At 42.3% G+C, this 26,134-nt stretch overlaps 1 protein-coding gene across 1 annotated transcript in view; it reads right to left on the bottom strand.

Annotated features, from left to right (window-relative positions):
* Positions 1 to 25,333, bottom strand: part of synpo2lb (synaptopodin 2-like b) — a 39,846-nt gene extending 14,513 nt beyond the window's left edge. The window contains exon 1 of the mRNA XM_078199345.1: positions 25,093 to 25,333. Coding sequence (XP_078055471.1) covers positions 25,093 to 25,197 — 105 coding nt within the window. The 5' untranslated portion in view covers positions 25,198 to 25,333. The remainder of the gene's footprint in view (positions 1 to 25,092) is intronic.
* Between the last annotated feature and the right edge of the window lie 801 nt (positions 25,334 to 26,134).

The following is a 26,134-nucleotide window of genomic DNA, read 5'->3' as shown; positions in this document are numbered from 1 at the left end:
CAAGAACAGCTTCTTCCCTGCTGCTGTCAGACTTTTGAATGGACTTACCTTGCATTAAGTTGATCTTTCTCTACACCCTAGCTATGACTGTAACATTACATTCTGCACTCTCTCATTTCCTTCTCTATGAACGGTATGCCTTGTCTGTATAGCACGCAAGAAACAATACTTTTCACTGTATGTTAATACATGTGACAATAATAAATCAAATCAAATCAACATGTGAAAATGTTAAGAAGTCAAGTCTCAAGGCACTATATCTGAGCGTTGACAATAAGGTAGACAAATTAACAGTGCAAATGGATATAAACAGGTACAAAATGATTGTAATTACAGGGACATGGCTGCAGGATGACCAAGGCTGGGAACTGACTGTCTAAGAGACTTTGGTATTTAGGAAGGACAGGCAAAATGGAAAAGGAGTAGCGTTGTTAGTAAAGGATGAAATCAGTGCAATAGTAAGAAAAGCTATTGGCTCGGGAAATCTAGATGTAGAATCAGTCTGGGTGGAGCTAAGAAAACATTAATGGAAGTTGCCTATCGGCCTCTGAACATGAGTGATAATGTTGGAGAGGGCATTAAACAGGAAATTCGAGATGCATGTAACAAGGATGCTACAGTAATCATGGGTGACTTTAACCTACATATAGACTGGGCAAACCAAATTAGCAATAATACTGTGGTGGATGAATTCCTGGAGTGTTCGCAAGATGTTTTTAGACCAGTACATCAAGGAACCAACTAGGGAACAGACTATCCCAGATTTGGTACAGTACAATGAGAAGGGGTTAATTAATAAGCTTGTTGTGTGGAGTCCTTTAGGGAAGAGTGACAATAAAATGATGGAATTCATCATTAGGATAGAAAATGAAACAGTCCAATCCAAGACTAGGGTCCTAAATCTACACAAAGGAAACTATAAAGGTAAGAGACATGAGTTGGTTATGACAGTTTGGAGAATATAATTAAAAGGCGTGACAATGGATAGGCAATAGCTAATATTTAAGCAATAACTGCATGCATTGCAACAGTTATACATTCCTTTCTAGTGGAAAAACACAACAGGAAAAATGGCTCAACCATGGCGAACAAAATAAATTAAGTACCAGATCCAAAGAGGAATCAGGGCAGCACAGTAGCACAGTGGTTAGCACTGCTGCCTCACAGCACCAGGGACCTGGGTTCGATTCCCGGCTTGGGTCACTGTCTGTGTGGAGTTTGCACATTCTCCCTGTGTCTGCGTGGGTTTCCTCCATGTACTCCGGTTTCCTCCCACAGTCCGAAAGGTGTGCTGGTTAGGTGGATTGGCCATGCTAAATTCTCCCTCAGTGTACCCGAACAGGCGCCAGAGTGTGGCAACTAGGGGATTTTCACAGTAACTTCATTGCAGTGTTAATGTAAGCCTACTTGCAACGAATAAATAAACTTTATTTTAAAGTTGCTCAAAAAAGTAGCAAGCAATTTAGAATTTAGCAAAGGAGGACCAAGTGGTTGATTAAGAGGGGAAAAATAGAGTATGAAAGTAAACTTGCAAGGAACATAAAGCGCGAACTGTCGATGTTTCTATTAGTCTAAAAATGAAAAGATTAGTTGAAGACAAGTGTAGATCCCTTACAGCCTGAATCAGGAGGAATTATAATACAGAGCAAAGAAATGGCAGGGCAATTAAACAACTACTGCAGTTTTGCATTAACAGAAGAAAACACAAATAACTTCCCAGAAATGCAAGGGAACCAAGGGTCTAGTGGGAAGGTGGAATTGAAGGAAATTACAATGAATAAGAATATAGTGCTGGAGAAATTAATGGGACTGAAAGCCGATAAATCCCCAGGGCTGGTAATCTACATCCCAGAGTACTAAAGGAGGTGAACATGGAAATAATAAATGTGTAGGTTGTCATCTTCCAAAATGCTGTAGATTCTGGAACGGTCCTGGCAGATTGGAGGTGGAAAATGTAACCCCACTATTTAAAAAAGAAGAGAGGGTGAAAACAGAGAATTACAGAGCAGTTAGCCTAAGATCAGTGACAGGGAAAATACTAGAGTCTATTATAAAGGATGCAATTTCAGGACATTTAGAAAATATCAACAAGATTAACCAAAGTCAACATGGATTTATAAAAGGGAAATCATGTTTGACAAACCTACTGGAGCTTTTTTGAGGATGTAACTCATAGGATAGATAAGGGTGAACCAGTGGATGTGGTTCTTGGATTTTCAGAAAGTTTTTGATAAAGTCCCACATAAGGAATTAGTGTAAAAAGTTGAAGCACTTGGGATTGGAGGTAATATATTGGCATGTATATGGCATAGAATTGGTGAGCAGACAGAAAACAGAGAGTAGGAATAAATGGGTCTTTTTCGGAGTGACAGATTATTACTTGAAAGGGTGTAAATTGAGAGAAGTGGAGACCTTGGTTTCCTCGTGCATCAGTCGCTAAAAGTAAGCGCACAGGTAGTAAAGAAGGCAAATGGTATGTTGGCTTTCATAGCAAGAGAATTTGAGTGTATGGATAGGGATGTTTTGCTGCAATTGTATAGGGTATTGGTGAGGCCACACCTGGAGTACTGTGTGCAGTTTTGGTGTCCTTATCCGAGGAAGGATGTCCTTGCTATAGAGGGAGTACAGCGAAGGTTTACCAGGCTGATTCCTGGGATGGCAGGTCTGTCATATGAGGAGAGACTAAGTCGGTGAGGATTGCACTCAATGGAGTTTAGAAGAGTGAGAGGGGATCTCATAGAAACTTATAAAGTTCTAACAGGGTTATACAGGGTGGATTCAGAAAGAATGTTCCCGATGGTGGGGGATCAGAACTAGGGGTCATAGTTTGAGGATAAGGGGTAAACCTTTTCAAACTGAGGTGAGGAGAAATTTCTTCACCCAGAGGGTGGTGAATGTGTGGAATTCACTAGCACAGAATGTAGTTGAGGCCAAAATATTGTCTGATTTCAAGAAGAAGCTAGATATAGCTCTTGAAGCTAAAGGGATCAAGGGATAAGGGGGAAAGGGGGGATCAGGATATTGAATTCGATGATCAGCCATGATCAAAATGAATGGTGGAGCAGGCTCAAAGGGCCGAATGGCCTCCTCCTGCTTCTAGTTACTATGTTTCTGTGACAAGCAGTGATTAATGGTGTACCGCAAGAATCGGTGAATTGAGTGGTGAGGAGGATGTAAAAAGGCTTCAAGGCAATTTAGACAAGTTGAGTGAGTTGGCAAATACATGGCATTTGCAGTATAACGTGGAAAATGTGAAGTTATTCACTTCAGCATAAGCACTGTTTCACTTAAAATCACACTTTTCAGAACTGTGATGATGTGATGAATTTCTCCACTTTTTAAAATTCTTTCATGTTAAGTCCTTGAAGCATTTGTTATGCATCCCTAATTACCCTTGGTAGGTAGCGAGCTACCTTCTTGAACCATTGCAGTCTCTGTACTGTAGGTTCACCCACAGTGCTGTCAGGGAGGGAGTTCCAGGATTTTACCCAGTGACAGTGAAGCAATAGATATAGATTCAGATCAGAATGGTGTGTGGCTTGAAGAGGAACTTGTAGATGTTGATGTCCCCTTACATCTGCTGTCCTTGTCCTGCGAGGTGCTAGTGGTCATGGGTTTGGAAGATCCAATCAAAGTCAGGTAGGTGCTAATAATGTAGCTGCACTGGAACAGCTTGGCTAGGGGTGTGGCTACTTTTGGAGCTGAAGTCTTCAGTATGATTTCAGGAAGTTGTCAGGGCTCATAGCCTTTGCAGCATCCAGTGCTTTCAGCATTCCTTTGTATCACATTGAATTGGCTGAAGACTTGCACCTTGATGCTGGCGACCTCAGAAGAAGGCCAAGATGGATCATCCACTCTGCACTTTTGGCTGAAGATTATTGCAAATATTTCAGCCTTTCTTCAGCCTTATCTCCTGCACTTGTGTGCTGGTTCCCCCATTATTGAGAATGGGGAGATTTGTGGAGCATCCTCCTGCTGTTTGTTATTTAATTGTCCACTTCCCTTTAATATTGAATGTGGCAGGACTGTAGAGCTTTGATCTGATCAGTTGGTTGGATTGCTTAGCTCTGTCTATTGCATGCAGCCTCTGTTCTTTGGCATACAAATAGTCTTGTGTTGTACCTTCACCAGGTTGGCACCTTATTTTAGGTAATCCTGGTACAAGCTGCACTCTTGTTCTCTTCATTGAACCAGAGCTGATCTTCTGGCTTGATGGCAATGGTAGAGTGAATGAAATATCAGGACATAAGGTTACAGATTGTGGGTGAGTACAATTCTGCTGCTGCTAATGGCCCACAGCACCTCATAGATGCTCAGTTTTGAGCTGTTGGAATTTATCCACGGTGCACGGTGGTAGTGTCACACAACACAATAGACAGTATCCTCAATGTGAAGTTGGAACTTTGTCTTCACAAGGATACTGGTTTGGTCACTCCTACCCATGCTGTCACGGACTGATGCTTCTGCCACAGGTCGATTGGTGAGAATGAGGTCAAAGAGGTTTTTCCCTCTGCCACAGACCCAGTCTATGTCCTTCAGAAATTGGCCAGCTCAGTCAGTAGTGCTACCAAGCCACTCTTGGTGAAGGACACTGAAGTCTCCCACCCAGAGTACATCTGTGTCCTTGCCAACCTTCGTGCGATTTCTAAGTGATGTTCAACATGGAGGTGTACTGATTCATGGGTTCTGGGATGGCAGTAAGTAGTGATCAGTAGGAGGTTTTCTTACTCTTGTTTGATCAGATGCCTTGAGATTTCAAAGGGTCGAGAGTTGATGTTGAGGACTCCCAGGGCAACTTCCTGCTGACTGTATACCACTATGCCAACACTCTGCTGGGTCTGTCCCGCTGGTGAAACAGGACATACCCACGGATGGTGATAGTGGTGTTTGGGACATTATCTGTAAGCTATGATTCCGTGACTACGATTACGTCAGGTTGTTGCTTGACTAGTCTGTGAGACAGCTCTCCCAATGTTGGTACAAGTCCCCAGATGTTAGAAAGGAGGACTTTGCATGGGTGACAAAGCTGGGTATGCCATTGTTGCTGCCACTCCTGATGTCATTGTCAGCTGGTCTGTCCACTATTATTCCTTTTTAGCTTCTCTGTCGTGCTTTGATACAACTGAGCGGGCATCTTAGAGGGCAGTGAAGAGCCCACCACATTATTCTGGGTGAAAAGTCATTTGGAGTCACAGGCTTCATTTGCTATTTTACAATCATTTGCACAAACCTAGCTAAGTGAGGTGTTAAACCTGTGTTTGTCAATCAGTGTGACCGCCTGACAGTTAGACAAAGAGAAAAAGAAGCAGAATGCAGAAGCAGCAGATGGGAACTGGCAGTGTGATTTCGTTCAACATATTACCTCATGTCTCAGAATCAAGAAGCTGCTTTTAATCATTTCTCTAAAAAACAATCAGATAAAAAGTAAATGTGAAACCCTTGCGTATAGGATATGAAATCTAAAAGTACTTGTGTCTATTATGTTTGCTCAGCTGAACAGTGAAGTGATTGATGCAGTTAAAAATTGCCCAGTACAAGGGCCACTGACAGATGAGTGCATGTCTCTGCAATGTCGCTCTGCTGCTTGGCTGGACTGAAAGCTGAAGGCAAATCCCTCTGTGGCCAAAACCAGCCAGTGGCTCAGTGACAGGTGTCATTCCAGTCAGTCCACACATCCCAGGCACTACACATGTCTATCATTTCACATGCATTATCTCCCCACACACACTTTATTTAAGGCATTAACTTATCTGGAATGTGTGTATGCCCTTGCCGAGTAAGCAGTGAGACAGTTACTCTCACACAAGGAACATTTAGCACTGATCTGCTTTAAAAGTCACATATATTTCCACTGGCTTCCATCACTGTCATGATATTTGTCTTTCTATTTCCAGATATATTTTCTTCCTTTTCTCTTTCCCTCAATTTAAATATTTATTGGTGGGGAGATAACTTATCTTGGGCCCTTGGAGGTGAAGTTCATGTGATCTCCCTGACTGCACAGTGCAGGTGCTGGGTCAGGACATGATTTGGTTATTTCATGACCTCTCCTGTGGTTGATTAAAATCACAACTTTCGGCGCCTCGACTCACACATAAATAATGTTGGGTGAGATCTCAAAGGGTACCTGGCCGCCACAACTCTGGCCTGAGCCAGAATCAACACCTTCGGCAAAGGAAACATTTAGAAGGTTAACAGTTGAATCGCTCACAGGTCTTATCGATGTTTGGAACAGGACGGATAATTGCCTGGCAACTATCACAAAGATCACAGTGCAATTTTCTAAATAACTATCATGTCAGAGTCAAAACTCTTCGTTAGCAGAGCAGCAGAAAGTGCAGCTTCATTGCCCATTCACAAGTCAAAAGCTAACTGAGTCGAAGTTTAAATTGGCAATTATTCTGCTTTAAGTTAGGACTCTCAGGTTTTGCTTTATTCTCAGCTCTAGGTAACAGCTTAGTCTTCTGTGAATGGAGCATGGACTTTAAAGTGTTCCCTCGTCTTTGTCCTCTGTCACTTCAGAGAACAATGGCAACAGGAACATGAGAACACCAATATCTGCAAGTTCCCCTCCATGTTACCCAGCACCCTGACTCGGTCAGGATCGCCGCTGTTCCTTCATTGTTGCTGGGTTAAAATCCTGGAACCCCGTCCTGAACAGCACTGTGTACTTACACACAGAGACTGCAGGAGAAGGCTCACTACATCCTTCTCAAGGCCAACTAGAAATGGACAATAAATCACAATCTTGCCAGCATCATCTCAAATAAATTAAGAAAAAATATCTCCTTAATCCTGAGATTCACTCAGTTTCTCTAAAGTTCCACACCATTGCATTTTCAGGTGGCAATATCACACACAAGGAAAATAAAAGCAAAATACTGCAGAGCTGGAGATTTGAAATAAAAACAGAAAGAACTGGAAGAACCTGGCAAATCTCGTGTCCAATAAAGAGTCAGATTGGACTCGAAATATTAACTCTATTTCTCTCTCCACAAATGCTTCAGGAACTGCTGATTCTTCCAGAACCTTCTGTTTTTACTTCACAAACTGTGATGTTACCTCACAAATTATTCATTTAAATGGTTTAATGACTCCATTAAAATAGCAGATTCCCAGGGAACTATTGACACTTGACTTATCAACTCAAAGTTTGAAGAAGTCTTTGGACATTGGGAGTACTCTTGAAAATAAAGTCACTCCCTATTGCTGCACACTGCCATTTACTGTCTGCAAGCTAAAATTCACTTCAACACAACACAAGTAAATTTTCCATTCCATGAGTGCTCCAAACAAAGGCAGCTTCTTGGCTCAATGCTTCAGCTTGAGATGTTTTCCTGAGCAGTTTTTTGTCAGTGGTGCTTTCCTATTGCCTTCCACTCTCAGTAGGATGAGGAGACGGGTCCTAAGTGTACTCCAGCCAGAACAGGAATTGAACCCATGCTGTCGCGTTATTTTCAACCATATATTAGTTATGTGAGTCAGCTGGGCAAACTCTCCTCTCCACCAGCCCTCCCCCAACAGCTAAATATAATCTTAAATAAAACAGAACTGGAAAAACATATCAGCTCAACAACACTTGATAAAGGAACCTAGGTTAACATTCTAATCTGAGCTCACTGCATATCGGAAGACAGACTAACATTGATATAGCACCTTTCGTTATCTCACAATGCCCCAAACCACTTCATAGTTAGTGAAGTGTCTCTGAAGTTTAGTCACAGTTGTAATGTCAGAAATATAGCAGGCAATTGCGCACAGCAATTTTCCACAAACAGCAATGTGAAAATGGTCGGTGATCTATTTTAGGTTTGAGTTGAGGAATACATTTTGATTCTCCTACTCTTCTTCCAAAGAACACTGCTGGGTCTTTTGCATCTGTTTGAAAGAGAAGGTGGTTTATCATCTCATTGGACTGAGGGCACCACTGACAGTGCAGCAGTCCTTCAGTACTGCATTGCAGTGTCAGTCTAAATGTTCGTGCTCAAGGTTCTGGAGTGGGAGTTGAGGTGAGCATGCTACTCACCGAGCCACAACTGATGATGCCATCAGTACTGCAACATTAATTTAACTAAGAATAACTCTGCGTGGGTCTTTCTCTCCCACCCTGTATCTCACCCTTCTTTTCAATCAACTCCAGGGTGTCTCAACGTGATCCGATCGATGACTGACTTCCTCAAAATTATACTCGACTTTGCTGATAATCAAATAGTTAAATATTGCACTTAAAAAGCACTTGTGGTCTGGATTGCACCTGCTCTAGAGATTCCATCCCATAATAGCATCGTCTGGTATTGTAGTTACGTGACTTTAGACTCATTGCCACTCTTTCCCCAATTCTCCTGCCCTCCCCCTCTCCTTCCAGTCTATATATGAAGGATGTGGGTGTACATGTGCTGTGGTATGTTAAGCCACAGGTAAAAATAAAACTCTTCCAGCACAACCAATTTTTCACTGTCCAGAAATAGTACATGGAGTGGGGAGGGAGCAATCCACATTGCTGCAAAGTCAGTTTAGGATCTTACTGAAAGAAAACCCCAACAAATCAGCTTGAAGATGAAAAAGACAGGTTCGTTGTCTTCATGGAAACATTGCCTTTGGAAGAGAAGCCCAGACAGCTGGGAGTTTATGCCAGACATCAGAAAGACAGTAATCCTTTCACCTCTCTGCATTACTCAGGAAGGGAACTGAGAAGGGAAAGAGAGAAGATGGGGGAGGGAGCGGGACTCAGGAAGAAGAGAGAAAGAGAATAGGGAGGAAAGGGGAAGGGAAGGAGATGGGGGCATGAATGTAGGGAGGTGGTGGAAGAAAGAGAGAGGGAGCTGGTGGAGGAGATGGGAGGCGGAGGGGTAATCCAGAGGTCCCACCTCTTAGTCTCTGCTAATGTTACATAAGAACATAAGAACTAGGAGCAGGAGTAGGCCATCTGGCCCCTCGAGCCCGCTCCGCCATTCAATAAGATCATGGCTGATCTTTTCGTGGACTCAGCTCCACTTACCCGCCCGCTCACCATAATTCCACAGATTCACAACCCTTTGTGTGAAGAAGTTCCTTCTCTCGTAGCCAGAGGATAAACGAGATCAAACTGAATTGATTTATCATTTGGTTCTAGGAGTTTCATACTCAGTATGAAATGTTAAACTGATTTCTATTCAGTTTCACAACCTGGTGAGGTAGAAGAATGGCATTCATTCTTTCAATTTAGATTTTTTTTGCATTCTTTGTTGTCCTTTGTCTGCCTTTCCATTATTCCAAAGCTCAGATAACAGGTGGACTGCCTGCTCTGAGCACTTGTTCAATGCTATTCCTCAGCCTATAATATCCATAAAAGCAGCCTGATTCACCTTCACTCTGAATCTGCTCCTCTATGATTTTAGCTCTCCACTTATGATCTTGCTCGATCTTTGCAGATGGGAGGCTTACGGGCACAAGATCACCTCCTGGCAGCTTGTGGTTTTGGTTGCTGCTGCAATGGGCACTGAGGTAACACATCACGTGAATCAATCATATCCGCAAATGTCAGTCTTTCAAACTCTTCACCACATCACATTCCTTTAATTATAATTATTCCCTCTCGCTACAACTCTTGGTGATTATTCATATATATTTTTTGAAAGAGACCTGTGCTGCTTTTATTTAAGTAAATCAGAAACTGAGCTTATTACTGACTTTGTGCCCAGCCTTGGATCAGTGTTCACCTGTCCTCATTGTCCTGGCCAATGTTTATCCCTCAGCCAACATCACTAAGGCTGTTTGTTAGAGCTTCCTGCGTGCACATTGGCTGCCCTGTTACTACAATCCTGCTTCATTGGTTCCAAAGTGCTTTCTGACATTCTGAAGTTGTGAAAGGCATTGTATAAATGCAAGTTATTTCTTCCTGATATTATAATAAAACAACACTGCTTCGAGGAACATGCATAGTTAACTCCTAAGGGAATGAAGCCATTGTGTTCTCACTGTCCTTAAAGGAAAGATCGAATTGGCTCCATTGTTAGTGAATAATAAGTGTTTTGTATGACATGTAACAACAGCATATAATATAGATAAGGCTCTGGTTTAACCCTTTGTGCTGGGATAGCAACGGGGCAACAATTATCCTCAGTATCAACCAAGGGACCTGCTTCTAGTTACTTATCTAGTAACCTTGCTGGAAGAGGCACAAGTGTAGATGATGGGTGTGCACAAGATCAGACTCGATGAAGATGCCCTTCATTTTCAAGGATTTTGCTAAAGCTCATTGTTGAAACACACACGTTAAACATGTCCCTTTAGACAAACTACCAGAGGGCTGACAACACAAAAACCTGTAACACCCATATCATAGCAAGAGGTAACTCCTTCAGGAAAGGGAGCGAAAGGGGTTAATTGGGCAGGAGGGCGATGGATGTGCAAGGGGAAACAATTGATGGGGTAATGACAGACCCATTGTTAGCCATGAGAACTATACTGGATTATTGTGACAAAAGATCTTTGGAGCTTTGTGTGTAAAGAACTTGTTGCTTTTTCCATTTCCTCAAACTTTCAACTGGTGACATTCCTGATCTACCCGATGTGGTGAAACTATTGGAAACATTTCCCCTACATTTAATGCGATATCAAGAACATTAAGTGGAATCTGACTAATATTGATGATTACATGTTTAAAAAAATTAACTCGTGAATACAAATACTCGTGAATATAACTTTGATTTATTTCCTTTCTGCTCCTTCCTCCAACAGAAAGTAAGCTATCCAACATCTAGATGCGAGTGTTGCCAACCATCTTTGGCTGGATCATCAGCAACTAGACTTGGGTTGTGTAAGATGTTTTCTCCAGATTTCTTTCCCCATTTTCTCCAGTAACTCATCTGGGTCAAGCAAGTGAAAGAAAGTGCAGAGATTTGGACTACTTGTTCCTGCTGGTCAGTATTTGAGTGTCCCGGTGTAGCAACAGGACCAACCCTTTCTCTGTCAAGATCACAATTGCAATACGATTCAATTCATTTTGTGAGATCCAGTTTGTACGGTTTCACAACAAAAAGGGATCATCTGGATCCTGAGGCAATCTGTGTTTCTATATTTACTTTCTGATATAAGGACTTTAATACAGCCAAGTCGGACTTTAAATAGCACTGATGAAAATGATTCACTTCCTCTGAAGAAAAAATGGATTTGTGTTTATTAAAGAAAATATATTTACAACATTTACTCCTGTCAGATTCTTCATCATGTTCTTTTGTTGATTAAGTAAGAAATTAAATGTCTGAATTGCAATTTGGGATTTGGGGTAACTTGGAGTATTCTGTAAAATAATCAGTTTGCGGCGTGTGGTCATTGAATAATGTCTGAAGCTTTTTTTAGTCCAACTATTGAACATTCAGCATTGATCCCATACCTGAAACTGTTTAAACCCAGAGCTGTGTGAGTCATTGCATAGTTAATGCATGAGAGCTTGTTTAGGACTGAGATAGTACCATATGTCACAAGCTTGTGCTGAGAGTTTAACTAAATATAGTTCTGGTTATATGGTTCTATAATGTTGATTTGAACATGTGTATTTCATGGATCTAGGCTACACACAAAGAATAACTTTCACCTTCTCAACCTGGGCAACAGCCTGGTGGAGTGAATCGACTGCTCTTTGTGGAACCCACCCAGTGCGATTCTATTGATTTCAATGGGTTGAGAATCAAGAGGATTGCACAAGGAGTGGATGATCGGATCACCTCCTGGACAGTGAAGGTGGAGACTGGCTTCATGGTTTAACAGAAATGTTACGCTTACTTTTTAGTTCCAGTTGCTGAACAGTTTGTATACTTTGTTAGAAGTGAGGTTGAGCTCTGTGTTCAGGATCCGATAGATTTGTACAGTCACTATTGCTGGAACATCAGTGCCACATTCACGTCTTGGTAAAACATTTGAATGAAATGATGAAGATGATTCCAGAAATGACTAGCTTTAGTCACAAAGATGAACCAAAGAGTCATGACGCCACAAAAAGAAGCCATTCAGTCATGACTACCATAAAGGAAAAACTGGTAGAGCGGCTCATAATTGGAACCAAAAATATTGATTAAATAAATAAGGATAAGCTACTCGCATTGGTCAGTAACTTTGTGAACTTGAGGTTATTACTAAAATTGTTAAAAGAGATGTTAGGAGTATTTTTATGTATCAGGTTGTTGTGACAAGGGATATCCTGCCAGACAGAGCAGGGAAAGAGATTCCAGAATCATTTTCAAAAGGAAAATACACAAACATTTGAAAGCTTTTTAAAAGAATAGCAGAAGGACCAGAAAATGGGAACCAAGTGGATCGCTTTTTCACAGTGTTTAGTACAGGAATGAAGAGTTGAATAGCTTCTTTCTATGCTGCAAAGTTTGATGTGGCCAGGCATAAGATAAAATGAAATAAAATGGTTCATTGTCACGGTAAGTATGTCCTTAGTATGGTCTGATGAACAATGGGTCTTACAGCTCCTTCCCCATAAATGGGGAGATGAGGAGTATTTGCTTTATACAGCAGGTTATTATAGCCCGGAATGCATAAGACCATAAGACATAGGAGCGGAAGTAAGGCCATTCGGCCCATCGAGTCCACTCCACCATTCAATCATGGTTGATTTCAACTCCATTTACCCGCTCTCTCCCCATAGCCCTTAATTCCTCGAGAAATCAAGAATTTATCAATTTCTGTCTTGAAGACGCTCAACGTCTCAGCCTCCACAGCCCTCTGTGGCAATGAATTCCACAGACCTACCACTCTCTGGCTGAAGAAATTTCTCCTCATCTCTGTTCTAAAGTGACTCCCTTTTATTCTAAGGCTGTGCCCCCGCGTCCTAGTCTCCCCTGCTAATGGAAACAACTTCCCTACGTCCATCCTATCTAAGCCGTTCATTATCTTGTAAGTTTCTATTAGATCTCCCCTCAACCTCCTAAACGCCAATGAATATAATTCCACGATCCTCAGACGTTCATCGTATGTCAGGCCTACCATTCCTGGGATCATCCGTGTGAATCTCCGCTGGACCCGCTCCAGTGCCAGTATGTCCTTCCTGAGGTGTGGGGCCCAAAATTGCTCACAGTACTCCAAATGGGGCCTAACCAGTGCTTTATAAAGCCTCAGAAGTACATCCCTGCTTTTGTATTCCAAGCCTCTTGAGATAAATGACAACATAAATGCACTGCCTAAAAAGACAGTAAAACCAGATTCATTAATAGTTTTCAAAAGAGAAGTAGATAAATACTTGATGGGGAAAATTTGCAGGGCTATGGGAGAAGGAGCGATGGATAGCTCTTTTAAACAACCAGCATAGGATACGTGTGTCACTGGCAAGGCCAGCATTTATTGCTCATCCTAATTGCCCTTGAGAAGGTGGTGGTGAGCCGCCTTCTTGAACCACTGCAGGCCCTGTGGTGTAGGTACACCCACAGTGCTGTTTGGGAGGGAGTTCCAGGATTTTGACCCAGCGACAGTGAAGGAATGGCAATATATTTCCAAGTCAAGGTGGTGAGTGACTTGAAGGGGAACTTCCAGGTGGTGGTGTTCCCATGTGTCTGCTGCCCTTGTCTTTCTTAGATGGTAGCACTGTGAGTTTGGAAGGTGCTGCTTGTGGAGCCTTGATGAGTTGCTGCAATGCATCTTATACATGATGCACACGGCTGCCACTGAGCATTGGTGGTGGAGGGAGCGAATGTTTGTGGAAGAGATGCCAATCAAGTGGGTTGCTTGAATGAATGGCCACTTTCTGGGTTGCATTATTCCATGAAATATGCATCAGTAAGAAGTGTCACAACTCCAGGTTAAAATTCAACAGGTTTATTTGGAATCACGAGCTTTTGGAGCGCTGTTCCTTCTTCAGGTGAGTGGTCACTCACTTACCTGATGAAGGAGCAACGCTCCGAAAGCTCATGTTTCCAAATAAACCTGTTGGACTTAAACCTGGTGTTGTGAGACTTCTTACTGTGCCCACCCCAGTCCAACGCCGGCATCTCCACAACATGAAAGATGTATCACGAGCTTAAAATATTGAATCAGGAAATGCGAAGAAGGTCTTGCCACAGAATGCTGGATACTGAGAGAGCTTTCTGGTAAAGACTTCATGGTTGTACTATCTCATTGCAACAAATCCTATGCCACTTTTACCACAGCTTTTTGTGCAAAGAACGATTCTTCAGATCCTGCAGTGATGTGTTAGCAATATACTCGAGCCTGCATCCACCACAGAACACTATAGTCTAAGCCAGCTGGCATCATTACAGACCAAGCACCAAACACACAGTTACTCTTACATGCAGTGTTTAAACAGCCCTTCACTTCCCCATAACCACATCTGGATGTCTCAAATCCAAATCCTTTGTAGAACATCCAGCAGAAGAAGGGATTATTTCCTGTCTATGGGTTGAGTGAAAGTGATCTCCCAACAAAATATATATAACAATGTCCCCTTTTAATTACATTGTGGAAAGTAAATCTTTGTAATGAACTCAACGGACAATATTTTACACATAAAACAGGAAGTAGGACAATATTTTAGAAAATAATAAAATACTAGTACTCAGAAAAAAACTTCTTCAATGTATTCTTTCTGTGACTTTACACTAAATTTGCAAGTGGGTCTTCTCCCTCACTGACCCAGTAGTACTAAGACCCCAAAATGCCAGACCTGCTGAGATCACCGAACACAGCCCAGACATCGACTTGACTGGAGCATTCCGACTCTGTATTTCTCAGCCTTTCATTGTCTCAGCAGCTGGAGATATTTTCCATGTTAGGAAGTAGAGATAGTTTAAATAATTTATGTTTGCATTGTGGGTGTTAGGAATAAGATATAAGTTTAAGTTTCAGTTGAATTTGTGTTTTTGCAGTTGTGTGCTAAGGAAGGGTTAAAACTTTAGTTTAGCTTCATGTTAAACAAAGGTGCCTGCATGTCTCTAGGTTTTAGTTTCACTTTAAACTTCGCCTGCATTGTAATTGAGGATTTATGACATAAAAGCAATAACAGACTTCTAAAAAAATTAAATTATTGCTTAGCAAGCAGAGGCCCAAACTAAAAGCAGAAACAGTTAAGAGTTCAGTTGGAACCAGGTAACCCAGAAGAGAGCAGCACTCCCAGAAACTGCCAGTGCAGGCAGGATAATAGAGTAAGAGGCAGGCAGCAATTCCCAAAAGTCAAAGAACAGAAATTTCCAGAAACCAAGGCGTGAGGAGTCGCAGGAAGACTGGAGTCAAAGCGACAAAGGTACTGTTCAATGACGTTAAAGAAAGGGACAGAGAGAGGCTCACAGTATTTACTTATTAGTGTCACAAGTAGGCTGACATTAACATGTGATGAATTTACTGCAAAAATCCCCGAGTCACCACACTCCGGTGACTTGGTCCGGATGCACTGAAGGACAATTTAGCATGGCCAATGCACCTAACCAGCACGTCTTTCAGACTGTGTGAGGAAACCAGAGCACCCGGAGGAAACCCAGGCAGACTCCACACAGACCCAAGGCAGGAATCGAACCCAGGTCTCTGGGGCTGTGAGGCGGCAGTGCTAACCACTTTGCCACCATGCCACAGAGCTGCAAGGTTCAGACCTGTAGAAGTCAGCTAGCGAAAAGCCAGACATTGTGGTGACCCTAAGATTGGTGACTCCTTAATACAGCCTTTGAAACAGTGTTCTGTTGGCATAGTTGGGTACCTGTGAGATTGTGTGCAAGCTTGAATACATATGGTGTTCCAGGGCAGTGCAATACTGAAAGAGGTTATTCTTTATAAATCTGTAAATACCTGTCAAGGTACAGCTAGGATGAAGGAGTGGTGTATTATAATTAATAATTTCTTGTTTAATAAATATTTTGTTATTTTATTAAAGGTTAATCAGCCATCCTGTGAGTCTGTTCATCTACATCCCAAAACAAAAATTAAAAATTACAGTCTATTGAGCCAGGGTTTACTCCAGGATCTGACTGTGCAGTAGTGACATCAGCTGGGATCGTAACATCCACCACACCTTTTAAACACTCTAAGCCAACTCAGGTCAGATACTTCAAGTTTAGTTGCAGAAAAGTACTCTGTTCCAATTATGTGTCTTATTCCGAATCTGTGAAAAGTTCTGAAGTTTTCTATTTCCCACACCAACTAACTTTAATCTCACCAAGTGAAATCAGTTGGTAAGGACAACAGTTTTCAAACTTCATTTTGTGCATCGGACCTTCTGAAAATATTGGCACACTCCCAGGAACCTTCTTTGAAGTCCCAAAAGGAAATCAATAACATAATTTTCACTGGTATGTCTTAAGTCAAACGAGCTGAAATACGGCACCTCACTGGGCCTGGCAAAGTGGTGCGAGGTACTCAGGCATTTTGAACATAAGAAAATAAAAAGATAAGAAATAGGAGCAGAAGTAGACCATTCGCTCGAGGTGCCTGCTTTCTGATTCAATAATATCATGGCAAATTGTTTACCTCAACTCTACTTTCCTTCCCTATCCCCATTCCTTTAGATTCCTTTAGTGCTCAAAAACCTGTCGAGATCTGTCTTGAATTTACTCAGTAACCGGATGTCCATACCTCCCTGTAGTAGATAATTCAAAAAGTTCACAACCAATTGAGTTAAGAAATACCTCCTCACCCCAGAACCAAATGGCTGACCGCTTATTCTGAGAATGTGACCCAAGCACTGGACTCTAGAGTGTTAGAATGTAACCGGTGACAACTTTGTATTGGAGGTAATGTGACCAATGGGAACAAGATGTAAGGGTCAGCTGACCCAGTAAACCATGGAACCAATTACAGAGTGATGTAATAGTCAGCTGACCAGCTGATTCACTATAAAAAAGGAACTATGTAGAATTGTGGAGAGTTTGGAGTGGCCCAGGACGAGGCCCCAAGTTTGGAGTAATGCAGTTTCTTTATTAAACCCTTTCTTTGATTTATAAGTTGGAGAAAGTTTTGTTGTATTTTCATTTGCTGCATTTTGAAGGGTTCCTTCTGAAGAAACATGGAGCACCAATCATGCAAAACATCCTCCCAACATCTACCTGATCAAGTTCTTAACAATGCTATATGTTTCAATGAGACCACCCCTGATGCTTCTAAATTGCATGGAATATATATTCAATCTCTTTTCTTGGACAATCTCCTCAATTCAGGAATCTGTCCAGTGAACCTGCATCCCACTCCTTTGCAGGCAAGTGTGTCCTTTATCTGCTCAGGAGAGAGGGTTTTGCTGAGACCACATCTGGACTACTGTGTGTAGTTTTGATCTCCACTTTTAAGAAAGAATATACTTGCACTGAAGGTAGTACAGCGGAGGTTCACTTGATTGATCTCTTGGATCAGTGGGTTGTCCTGTTTTGAGAGGCTTATATTCTGTGGAATTTGGAAGAATGAGAGGTGATCTCACTGAAACCTACAAACTGTGACGGGCTTTGATAGGGTAGACACTGAGAAATTGTTTCTACTTGTTGGTGAACCTAAAACACAAGGTCACTGCATCAGGATAAGGGGCTAATCATTTAGGACAGAGATGAGGAGAAATTGCTTCACTCAAAGAGTTGTGAATCTTTGGAATACTCTAAGACAGACGATTATGGATGCTCCATTGTTGGTTACATTTCAGGCTGGGATAGACAGATTTTTAGTCCCTCCGGGCTATGGGGAGTGGGTGTGAAAATGGAGTTGAAGCAAAAATTCAGTCACAGTCGTATTGTATGGTAGAGCAGCCTCGATGGACAAATTGGCCTATTCTTGCTCCTTTTTCTTGTATTCCTATAAGATTAAAACTGTAGACAGCATTTCAGGTGTATTTTCACCATGGTCCTACACAAAGGCAATAAGAATTCTTTCGTCTTGTACTCCAAACCCTCTGTAATGAAGACTAACATACGATTTGTCGACCTAATTGCTTGCTGTACCTATTTATTAATTTTCTGTAATTCATGGCCATAACACCCAGGTCCCTCTGAGTACCAACATTTCCTATTGTGACCCTCTGCTGTACTGAAACATTCCCCTCAACGTGACAGCAAGGACAGGTGTCCACAAAGTAACCTTCAAAATATCCAGCACTGCCAACCAGCAGTAGCACAAATCCGGAGCTGACAACAGATACACAAAAATACCAACAGTGACCTCACAGCTTTCATATCTGTGGCACTTTGCACGATGCCCTTTAATTTCTGTACTTCCCAGGTAATATAGGTTTGAAAACTGGCACACATGACCTCATACCAATGATTGCAATTTAATTTAGAATTCGCTTTATAGCATTTGTCTGATACTGTAGCTAGATTTCTGATCAGACAGTCGGTTTTTCAATCACTTGGAATCAAGAGATAAGGAGAGTGGGCAGGGAAATGGAGTTGAGGCAGAGGATTGGTATACTGTTACATGCTCACAGGCTTAGTCAGGAATACAAGAGGTATTTATTAATTTGGAAAAACTGTACAGAGGCCAGCACCCCACCAGCTGCCCTGGAGCACCCTACCAGCTGCTCCAGTCCGTATATGCCTTCTCGATGTTTTCTGCCTAAGAGAGAACTCCGCCCCCTGGTATGATTACCCACTCTCGGTCCCATTCGGCCCCCCCCAAGCCAGGTGACCTTCTTCTGCTATGTTGCTCTTAAAGGGACAATCGCCACAATGAGCCATGATCAGAATGAATGGCAGAGTAGGTTAGATGGACCATATAGTTTATGCACTCTCTTATTTCTTATGTTGCACCAAAGGATTCATATTTTCATGACAAGTTCCAGTGTCATATCAATCAACAAGGCTGCACATTTCACTGATTATAAACTCACTGGAAAAACAAGGGCACTTCTTCCTGAATTATATGATAGAACAACCTCTCAGTTCGTCCTAATTTTAAACAAAATAAGGTTAGAATTTCTGTTTTTGCTGAACTAACCTGCATCTCAAATCAAGCCTCCATTTCTGAATTTCTTCAAATTACGTTAAATTAAGGCTACGGTTTCCATTGTTCCATTGCCTAAGGCCAGGTACCAGGTTGCCTTAACTCCACCCCCAAAACAAGACTGCAGCTTTCCTAAACCATCAACCAACTTTTATAAAAGAGATAAATGAATCTGTTGCATGAAATGTTTCCATAGATACAATAGGTCTATTTAGTCAACACACACCACTCTCAAATGTACTCCATATGATGTGAAGCTGTAACTTCATTCAGTTGTGTTTCTATCGTTTTTTCTAACCCTAAATGTACACTGGCCAAAAGATTGCTACAATCCCATTGCAACATTACAAATCCTGCTGAGAATTTTTTCACCAATTTTCTCTGAAAATGTTTTCCTGATCATAGCCCCTTCCCCCACTCCTTCTTTGTCTCTCTTTGTCTCTATAACTGTGTCCCCCTCTGCTACTTGTATCTCCCTCTGAAAATGATGAAGTTTCCTCACAATCCCAGTCCCATTCTAACTCAAAGGCAATGTTGCTCTGCTCCTTGTAGCTAACCCTGACACAGCGTGATAGTTTCTGCCATTCATATTACAACTTTGTCAGTGCTTAGTTTAATTTAGTAGTCCTGGCCAATATTTATCACTGATTCAACATCACACAACCGGATGATCTGACCATATTCATGCTTGTTGGAGCTTGCTCTGTGTAAATTGGCTGCCTGTTTCCTCCATTACAACAGAGGCTACACTACAGAAGTACTTCCCTAAGCCTAAAGTGCTTTGGGACATGCAGTTTTATTTTTATTCTCTCGTGGGACGTGGGTGTCACTGGCAAGGCTAGTATTTGTCAGCCATCCCTAATCGGCCAGATTGCCTTGGATCTAGAGGCTTTTGTAGGCCAGATCAAGTAGAGAATAGTCTGTCAAGTGCAGATTTATTTTCCAGCAGCTGCCACGGCAGGATTTGAGCCTACGTTCCCTAAATCTGGGTCTGTGGATTACTAGTCCAGTGACATTACCACTATGCCACTCTCTCCCCATAGCTGTTGTAAAAGGTGCCGTTTAAATGCAAATATTTATCTTCTTTTAATTTTATTTTTTAACTTTAATTTTAAGTTGTGACAATATGTCATTGAGTTATACGTTGACAATTAGACAGTATTGGTCAAGGAGATCCGAATTTAGAAATGCAACAACATTGGCGTAGAATTGAAATTGTTTTCACAAGTTTGTCAGTTATTTCCAAAATTTGCCAGTGTATCTGTAACCAAGACAGCTTACTTTGTAGACCTGAAAGGACAGTGGTTTTGACACAATGGTCTGGGTCCTGAAGTATTTCTACAAATAAATTGTTATACTTTTGAAGGATAAGCTTGCAGATCACAAAGGTACAAACAGAGTTTTATTAGAGAGGTGTTTACTCTACAGGCTATTGGGGTGCTGGTTAGGTCCATTGGCCAGGCTAAATTCTCCCTCAGTGTACCCGAACAGGTGCCGGAGTGTGGCGACTAGGGGATTTTCACAGTAACTTCATTGCAGTAACTTCATTGGCGGCACGGTAGCACAGTGGTTAGGGCGGCACGGTAGCACAGTGGTTAGCACTGCTGCTTCACAGCTCCAGGGACCTGGGTTCGATTCCCAGCTTGGGTCACTGTCTGTGTGGAGTTTGCACATTCTCCTTGTGTCTGCGTGGGTTTCCTCCGGGTGCTCCGGTTTCCTCCCACAGTCCAAAGATGTGCGGGTTAGGTTGATTGGCCATGCTAAAATTGCCCTTAGTGTCCTGGGATGCGTAGGTTAGAGGGATTAGTGGGTAAATATGTAGGGATAAGGGAGTAGGGCCAGGGTGGGATTGTGGTTGGTGCAGACTCGATGGGCCAAATGGCCTCTTTCTGTGCTGTAGGGTTTCTAAGATTCTAAGTGTTAATGCAAGCCTACTTGTGATACTATTAAATAAACTTTAACTTTAAGGTAGAGCGCCCATGTAAATGGCCAATGATGTCATCAGGACATCACGTGATTGGTCCCTTAAAGTACCTTCATATATATAACACTTGCCTCCTGCTTTACATCAGAGTTTCCTGCAACTAAATACAATATAACGTTAACAATCAAAATTCTCAATATGAACAATTAATAAACAGTCATTAGGTTAGCTGTTTTGGAGAATGTTGATTTCTGGGTGGTTGTTGGTGAACCTCAGACGTCTGCTTTTTCATGTTGACTGCAACCTCTTCTGCTTTTGGCTTAGTTTGGACGTTGTCCATGGTTATCTTCACCGCAGTCAACATAGTGTTCGGAGATTGACTCAGTGTTGAATTGTTCTCAACTGAGATACCGTCTTCCCCGATTGTTTCGAGTATTGTCAGGTTCTCAGGAGAGTCCATCAACATTCCTATGGAGATTTGACATATGATATTTTATCTTATGTATGCTGACAATAGCCATGCCCATCTCTGAATCCGGCTTGCTGCCACAGATGGAATCCCAGCATGAGGACAAATATTGTTATCAGTGGTCGATGATCCGTTAATGAGGTAAATTTCCTGCCATATAGTTATTGGTAGAAATATTTGATTCCGAAAATGATTCCAAGACCTTCTTTCTCTATCTGTATATAGTTTGTTTCTGCTTTGCTCAAGAATTTTGATGCAAAAGCTATTGGCTTCACTTCATCATTGGGCATTCTGTGAGAAACCACCAGCTCCACGCACGTCACACGCCAGTTGCAAAGGTAAATTTGGATCAAAGTTTGTCAATACTTCTGACTTTAGTAGCACTTCTTGAGTTTGTACAAACGCTTTCTCACACTGATCCACATATTTCCATTTCCTGTTTTGACACAATGGCTGGAATTTTACTGTCCCGTCCGTCACAGGAATCGGAGTGGGCGAAGGCTGGAACATGGAAAAGTCTGTTGACCTCGGGCGGGATTTTACGGTTTTGGGATGAATGGGGCCATAAAATCCCGCCCACTAGGTTGTGGAAAGGCTTCAGGATGGTCACTACATCAGAGACAAACCTTCCAGAATAGGTTAATAAACTCAAAAAAGAACAAAGTTGATTGAGGTTTTGAGATGCAGGGGCCCCAGTAATGCTTTGAATTTTGAAGACGATTTGTGCAGTCCCTTTGTGTCTGTGACACGATCCAGATATTCAATAGAAGATTTGAAAAATTTACATATATCTTTCCGTACTCTTAATTCATAATCTTCTAGTCTCTGGAGTGTGGCATCTAGGTTGTGGAAATATTCTTCCTCATTCTTTCCACTAAGATATCCAAGTAATACAGGACTCCTTCTAATCCACTTGGATCACATTGGAACAACCCAGGTGTGGACATGATGCCAAATGGAAACCCTTTATACCTGAATAGTCCTTTGTGTGTCACAAATCTCATGTATTGCTGTGAATCTGAATCCACAGTCATCTGAAGATAAGCTTGACTAAGGTCAATTTTTCTGAAGTGTTGGTCTCCAGTCAACCTGGGAATAAATCATCAATCAGGGGCAGAGGGCACTGCTCTGCACACAGTACCGGATTGATAGTGACCTTCAAATCACTACAAATGTGTCCCGATCCATCTAACTTCGTCACGGGTACTATCGGCATGGCCCAATCACTGACATTCATCAGTTTGAAGACTCCCATCTTGACCAGCGTTCTAATTCTGCTTCCACCTTAGGCCTGATTGCGTATGGCACTGACCTAGCCTTCAAATATCTTGCTTGACTGTTGTCCTTAATCTTTAACTTGACTGAGATCTCTATCATGTTTCCCTGCTCCCCATTAAAGACAATGGCATGTTTCTTTAAAGTTTTTTGTTTTAGCTTTCCCACTCTTCTTTTTTCAAACAAGATACCTCCGAGGTCAGCCTGTTTCCTTCCGAGTTTTACAACATTACCAGCTCTAAACTTATTGTTGCAGGGTACTTGCAACTCATAATGCTCCCTGCACTGCTCCAGATCTTTCCGAATGGAGCACGTGGCGAGCTTCTTTTCAATGTTGTTTCTCTGAGATCTTTGTTTAAATTTTGGTTCCTTCAATGTCTGCCCCTGTTGTTCGGCATCCGTCAGTCACCAGCTTTGATGCAGCGCTGTTTTTTAACTTCTTAAGTCTTTCTGGATATCTGCAGCGTGGACCAACAACTTTTTCTCTTGTTCCACCAGATTTCTGCAATTCTTTTTCCGGTGTGCGCAGTGTGGATCACCCACCTTGTCGCCAGTTTTCTTTATGGTATTTCTGAAGGATTAAATTGCAGACCACAAAGCTGCAAACTAACAAGAGCTGTTAGGATAGACTGCCCATTTGCCCATGCAAATGGCCGCTGACATCATCAGGACGTCATGTGATCAGTCCTTTAAAGTGCTCTCATTCCAACTAGGAACAATGCGAATGCACAATTGTCACCTCATAACTTGTCACAATCTCCCATTTGGCATTAGTGAGTTCACTCCAAGTGTCAGCTCAGATTCCAATGTTGGCACAATTGCAGCAAACTATTTTATCATCAATCACAATTCCAGGCCAGGAGGGCAAAGAATCCAGTCATTTTAGAATCACAGAATGATACAGAAAGAGGCCATTCAGTCCATTGTGCCTGTGCTGTCTATGTGAATGAATATGTGTTTGTCCGAGCATTAAAGCAAATACCGATCTGAATAATGGAATCAGAAATGATTTGGGATTTGCCAGTTGGGATGAGTACATACATTTATATCTACATCCAATAGTCCGAACCATTATTTTTCTGGCAAAAACAATGGTTCATTCAGTGAGAAAATTGACATATTTTGTAACTATGAATGATGGTTGTGAACCATTCTCTTTGCTTTCTGACCTTGAGTTAACTTGACCTATCCCGAGAGACAGAAGCCTAGCAATCACCAAGTTACAGAGATTTACAACAATAATAATAACTCGGGGTCCAAAGGAAGGACTTGCATTTCTACAGTGCCTTTCACATCCTCAGGGTGTCTTAACAGTGACTTACAACCAATGAAATGCGTTTTGAAGTGTTGTCACTGTTATAATGTACTGTCCATTATCTTAAGTAGATGGAAAAACACCGACAGGTTTGTAATGTAGGAATTTAGGAGCAATTAAAACATTTTGTTTCATTATATTCCAGAATTTTCAATCAGCTCAGAAAAGAATTGATGGTGACTCTGTCTTTTGGAACCTGAATTTGTTCATGTTATGAGCTCCAGTTCTGGCTGCAAGGACAGTTTAACTCAATGGGGTGAATAGTTTGATTCAATCTGACATTGACTCATATCCACACCATCTTCTCCCCCTCACCAAGTATGTGAGCATTCCTCCATTAATCACCAAACACATGATCAGTGCAAGAGAAGGTTTTCATTGAAATATATCCAAAAGGAATTTACTGCAATCAATTGCCCAAGCTCTGTAATCATGGGTAAAAAGGGTTAAAAAAAACTGAGCTTGAAATGGACAGGAACAGTTTGGAGATTAATCTGTCTGAGCCATGGATATCACCAGCAGTGTAAAACGATCTGGTGTTTGTGAATCCTGACTCTATCCTACTCTTAGAAACCCTGCTGTTTGCACTCCACACTGTTCAATATTAAACTTAGTTTATCTACAAATTTCCAAACGTTTGACTCTCCATTTTTTTACCCCAGGAACCTCGAGATCAAGTTGGGGAAACTTTAAACCAATTGAACAAGACCTGGGTCAATTCTGTTTCAGACTGGAACATGCACAGTGATCAGGACAAATTAACACCTGAGAATTAGAGTACGCAAGGCCAGACATTGACTCTTGCTGTTCATTTTCCCCAGGAGAGTTCCACCATGTGGGTCTCTGGAGTTTCTCTCTGATTGAGGTCTCACTCTTTGGGGAGTCTAAGTATGGGGCCTAGGTGGTCTCTTTCTGGGGGTGTTTTAGGTCATTGTTTGAGCGCTCTCTCTCTTTCTCTGGGCTCTCTCCATTTGGGGTCTCTCACTGGGGTCTCATGCTGATTGAGGTCTCTCTGTGGGGGGGGGGGTCTGGGTGGTCTCTTTCTGGGAGTGTTTGGGGTCATTGATTGAGCTCTCTCTCTCTCTCTGGGCTCTCTTTCTCTGAGGGTCTCTCTTCAGTTGGGATCTTTCTCTCTCTCTCTGGGCTCTCTCTCTCTGAGGGTCTCTGCGAGTTTCTGGAGATCTCTCTCTGGCTGGGCTTTCAGTGATCGCAGTGCTCCCCTACCTTAGAGACTTGCAGAGGGTTGTGTTGCTGGGATCCTCCCTGAAGCCTGAAGCCCCAGGGCGCTCCACCAGCGAGGGTGACGAGCGCCTCTTTAGTGGTCCCCATCGCCTCTCCTGCTGCCCTTCAGCAAACTGGGGGTCCCTGAGAGTTTTCCATCGCCCTGATCCTCGCCATTATTCACTTCAGGCTCCGAGCTGGCTGCTTGCTGACTCTGGGAGACACTCGGCTGCAGTCTCCTGTGTGACTGTGCAGCAATGCAGGAGCTAACACCAGGGACTCGATCCTGTCTTGGTCGAAAGCCAGACTCCAACACATGTTGCGTCAATCTCAGAGCAGCGCTATGGAAATATCTGAAAGGTAACTGCGAATGGGTGCCCCAGACTTGAAAGAAAGCGGACAAAAAACTCTTCTGGGTCCTGTTTATCATGTCAGAACCAAGAGCAATAAGATCATTTGCAAAGGCACATGTCTGGGCTGTGCCATCAGTAGAGACAGTGTGCCCAGCTCTGTCTCCCAGCTGAATGTTACAGTTTGAAGATATCACAGAGTTTTGGGCTGTTGATTTGTGTTTACCCCAGTCCAACGCCGGCATCTCCACATCATGATTTGTGAAGGAACAGTGCTGATCGCTGACTGATCATGTTCAAGATTTTATATTAATTTGAAATTGGCTTTGGTAATAACATTTATTTCTCGCACTCCCTGCGAGTCCTGACTACCAAAGGCTATAACAACGGACAGAAATGCATTCATTAGTAACCTGCTGCATGCACATTACTGCTGCACAGCATTTACAGAAAACATTTTTGATTTTTGGAAACCTCTTTTGGAAACTAAAATAAAACGGCATCTCTGACAGTGCAGCGCTCCCTCAGTACTGACCCTCTGACAGTGCGGCACTCCCTCAGCACTGACCCTCTGACAGTGCGGCACTCCCTCAGCACTGACCCTCTGACAGTGCGGCACTCCCTCAGCACTGACCCTCTGACAGTGCAGCACTCCCTCAGCACTGACCCTCTGACAGTACGGCACTCCCTCAGCA

Source organism: Mustelus asterias, chromosome 28, assembly GCF_964213995.1.
Source record: "Mustelus asterias chromosome 28, sMusAst1.hap1.1, whole genome shotgun sequence".
In the NCBI taxonomy this organism is placed as follows: domain Eukaryota; kingdom Metazoa; phylum Chordata; class Chondrichthyes; order Carcharhiniformes; family Triakidae; genus Mustelus; species Mustelus asterias.
Note: the sequence above shows the minus strand (reverse complement) of the source record. Positions and strands in the feature narration are given on the sequence as shown.